Source organism: Elephantulus edwardii, unplaced genomic scaffold (assembly GCF_000299155.1).
Source record: "Elephantulus edwardii isolate Elephantulus edwardi_28Jun2011 unplaced genomic scaffold, EleEdw1.0 scaffold00208, whole genome shotgun sequence".
Taxonomy (NCBI): Eukaryota; Metazoa; Chordata; class Mammalia; order Macroscelidea; family Macroscelididae; genus Elephantulus; species Elephantulus edwardii.
The window spans coordinates 2,501,422-2,502,658 of NW_006399958.1; the positions used below are offsets into that span (position 1 = coordinate 2,501,422).

At 52.1% G+C, this 1,237-nt stretch overlaps 1 protein-coding gene across 1 annotated transcript in view; it reads left to right on the forward strand.

Annotated features, from left to right (window-relative positions):
* Window positions 1-566, forward strand: part of LAIR1 (leukocyte-associated immunoglobulin-like receptor 1) — a 21,875-nt gene extending 21,309 nt beyond the window's left edge. The window contains exon 8 of the mRNA XM_006897369.1: window positions 426-566. Within this exon, the coding sequence (XP_006897431.1) occupies window positions 426-566 (141 nt within the window). The remainder of the gene's footprint in view (window positions 1-425) is intronic.
* The last annotated feature ends 671 nt before the right edge of the window (window positions 567-1,237 follow it).

Consider the following 1,237-nt stretch of genomic DNA (forward strand, 5'->3'; position numbering starts at 1 on the left):
TCATTGATGGGTCTCCTGTTCACTGATGGGTCTCCAGTTCATTGATGGGTCTCCTGTTGACTGGTGGGTCTCCTGCCCATTCATTATTGGGTCTCCTATTCATTGATGGGTCTCCTGTTCACTGATGGGTCTCCTGTTCATTGATGTGTCTCCTGTTCATTGACGGGTCTCCCATTCATTGATGGGTCTCTTTATTTATTGATGAGTCTCTTGCATAGTAAGTGAGAAGACTATCACTGAGCTTCTACTGCCCCCTTTGTTACACATAGAAACCCTGATATCATGGTGTGTGTGGTTGGGGTGGAGGACAACCACACAATGACAGAATTGAGCACCGTCTTGCAAGCCGAGTACTAATATCTCCTCTACAAAGCCCCCTTTCCCTCACCCTCAGCCACCCTGATTCAGTCTGGCCTCTTTCTCAGATCCCAGATGCAGGAGGTTCCCAGGAGGTGACATATGCTCAGCTGAACCACCAGATCCTCAATCAAAGAGCAGCCCCATCTCCCCTGTCCACGGTGCCCATGGCTGAGTCCATCACATATGCAGCTCTTGTCAGGCGCTGACCCACGGGCTCACATGGATGCTACTACCCCTGAGGACACGGGACATCACTCAGGAAGGAGTCTGAAGAAGACACTTGGGGGGTTTCCCCTGTAGAATCATGTTGGCTGGAGAGTGAGCCAGTCAGCTCCCCGGGAGCTACGAGCTGGCCTGTGGAGATCCCTACTCACCATCTAAGAAAGGCGGGAACCAGGAGATCTCTGCTGCAAATGAACAGCTTCTTGGAAAGATCAAATGGTAGTTATTTCCAGACCCCACCTGAGTCACTCCACAGGGACACTGCAGGAGACATTCAGCTGTGTCCACAGACTCCCTAGAGCTGCTCAGGTGTCTCCAGAGATTCTGCCCCATCTTCCCAGCTGATTCTACAGTCCAGCCACTGCCGTCAGGTTGATCCCACAAACCATATTGCAATCCCCCAGCTGCTTCCAGATAGATGCCTCTCTCTGAGAATTCGCAACTGCCACCCGGGACTTTCTTTTGATGACCTGCTCACCGACTCTCAGAGCTTCCTGAAGCTCAGTGGCTGGCCTCCAGCTGACCTCTGAGACACAGGCCTCCAGCTGACCACTGAGCCACAGGTCCCTAGACCATGCTTTACTTTGCTCATTAATAAACATTTCCAGAGACCTAAGCATTGGTAGCCTGTGCTTGGTGCTGGGGTGCACGGGTT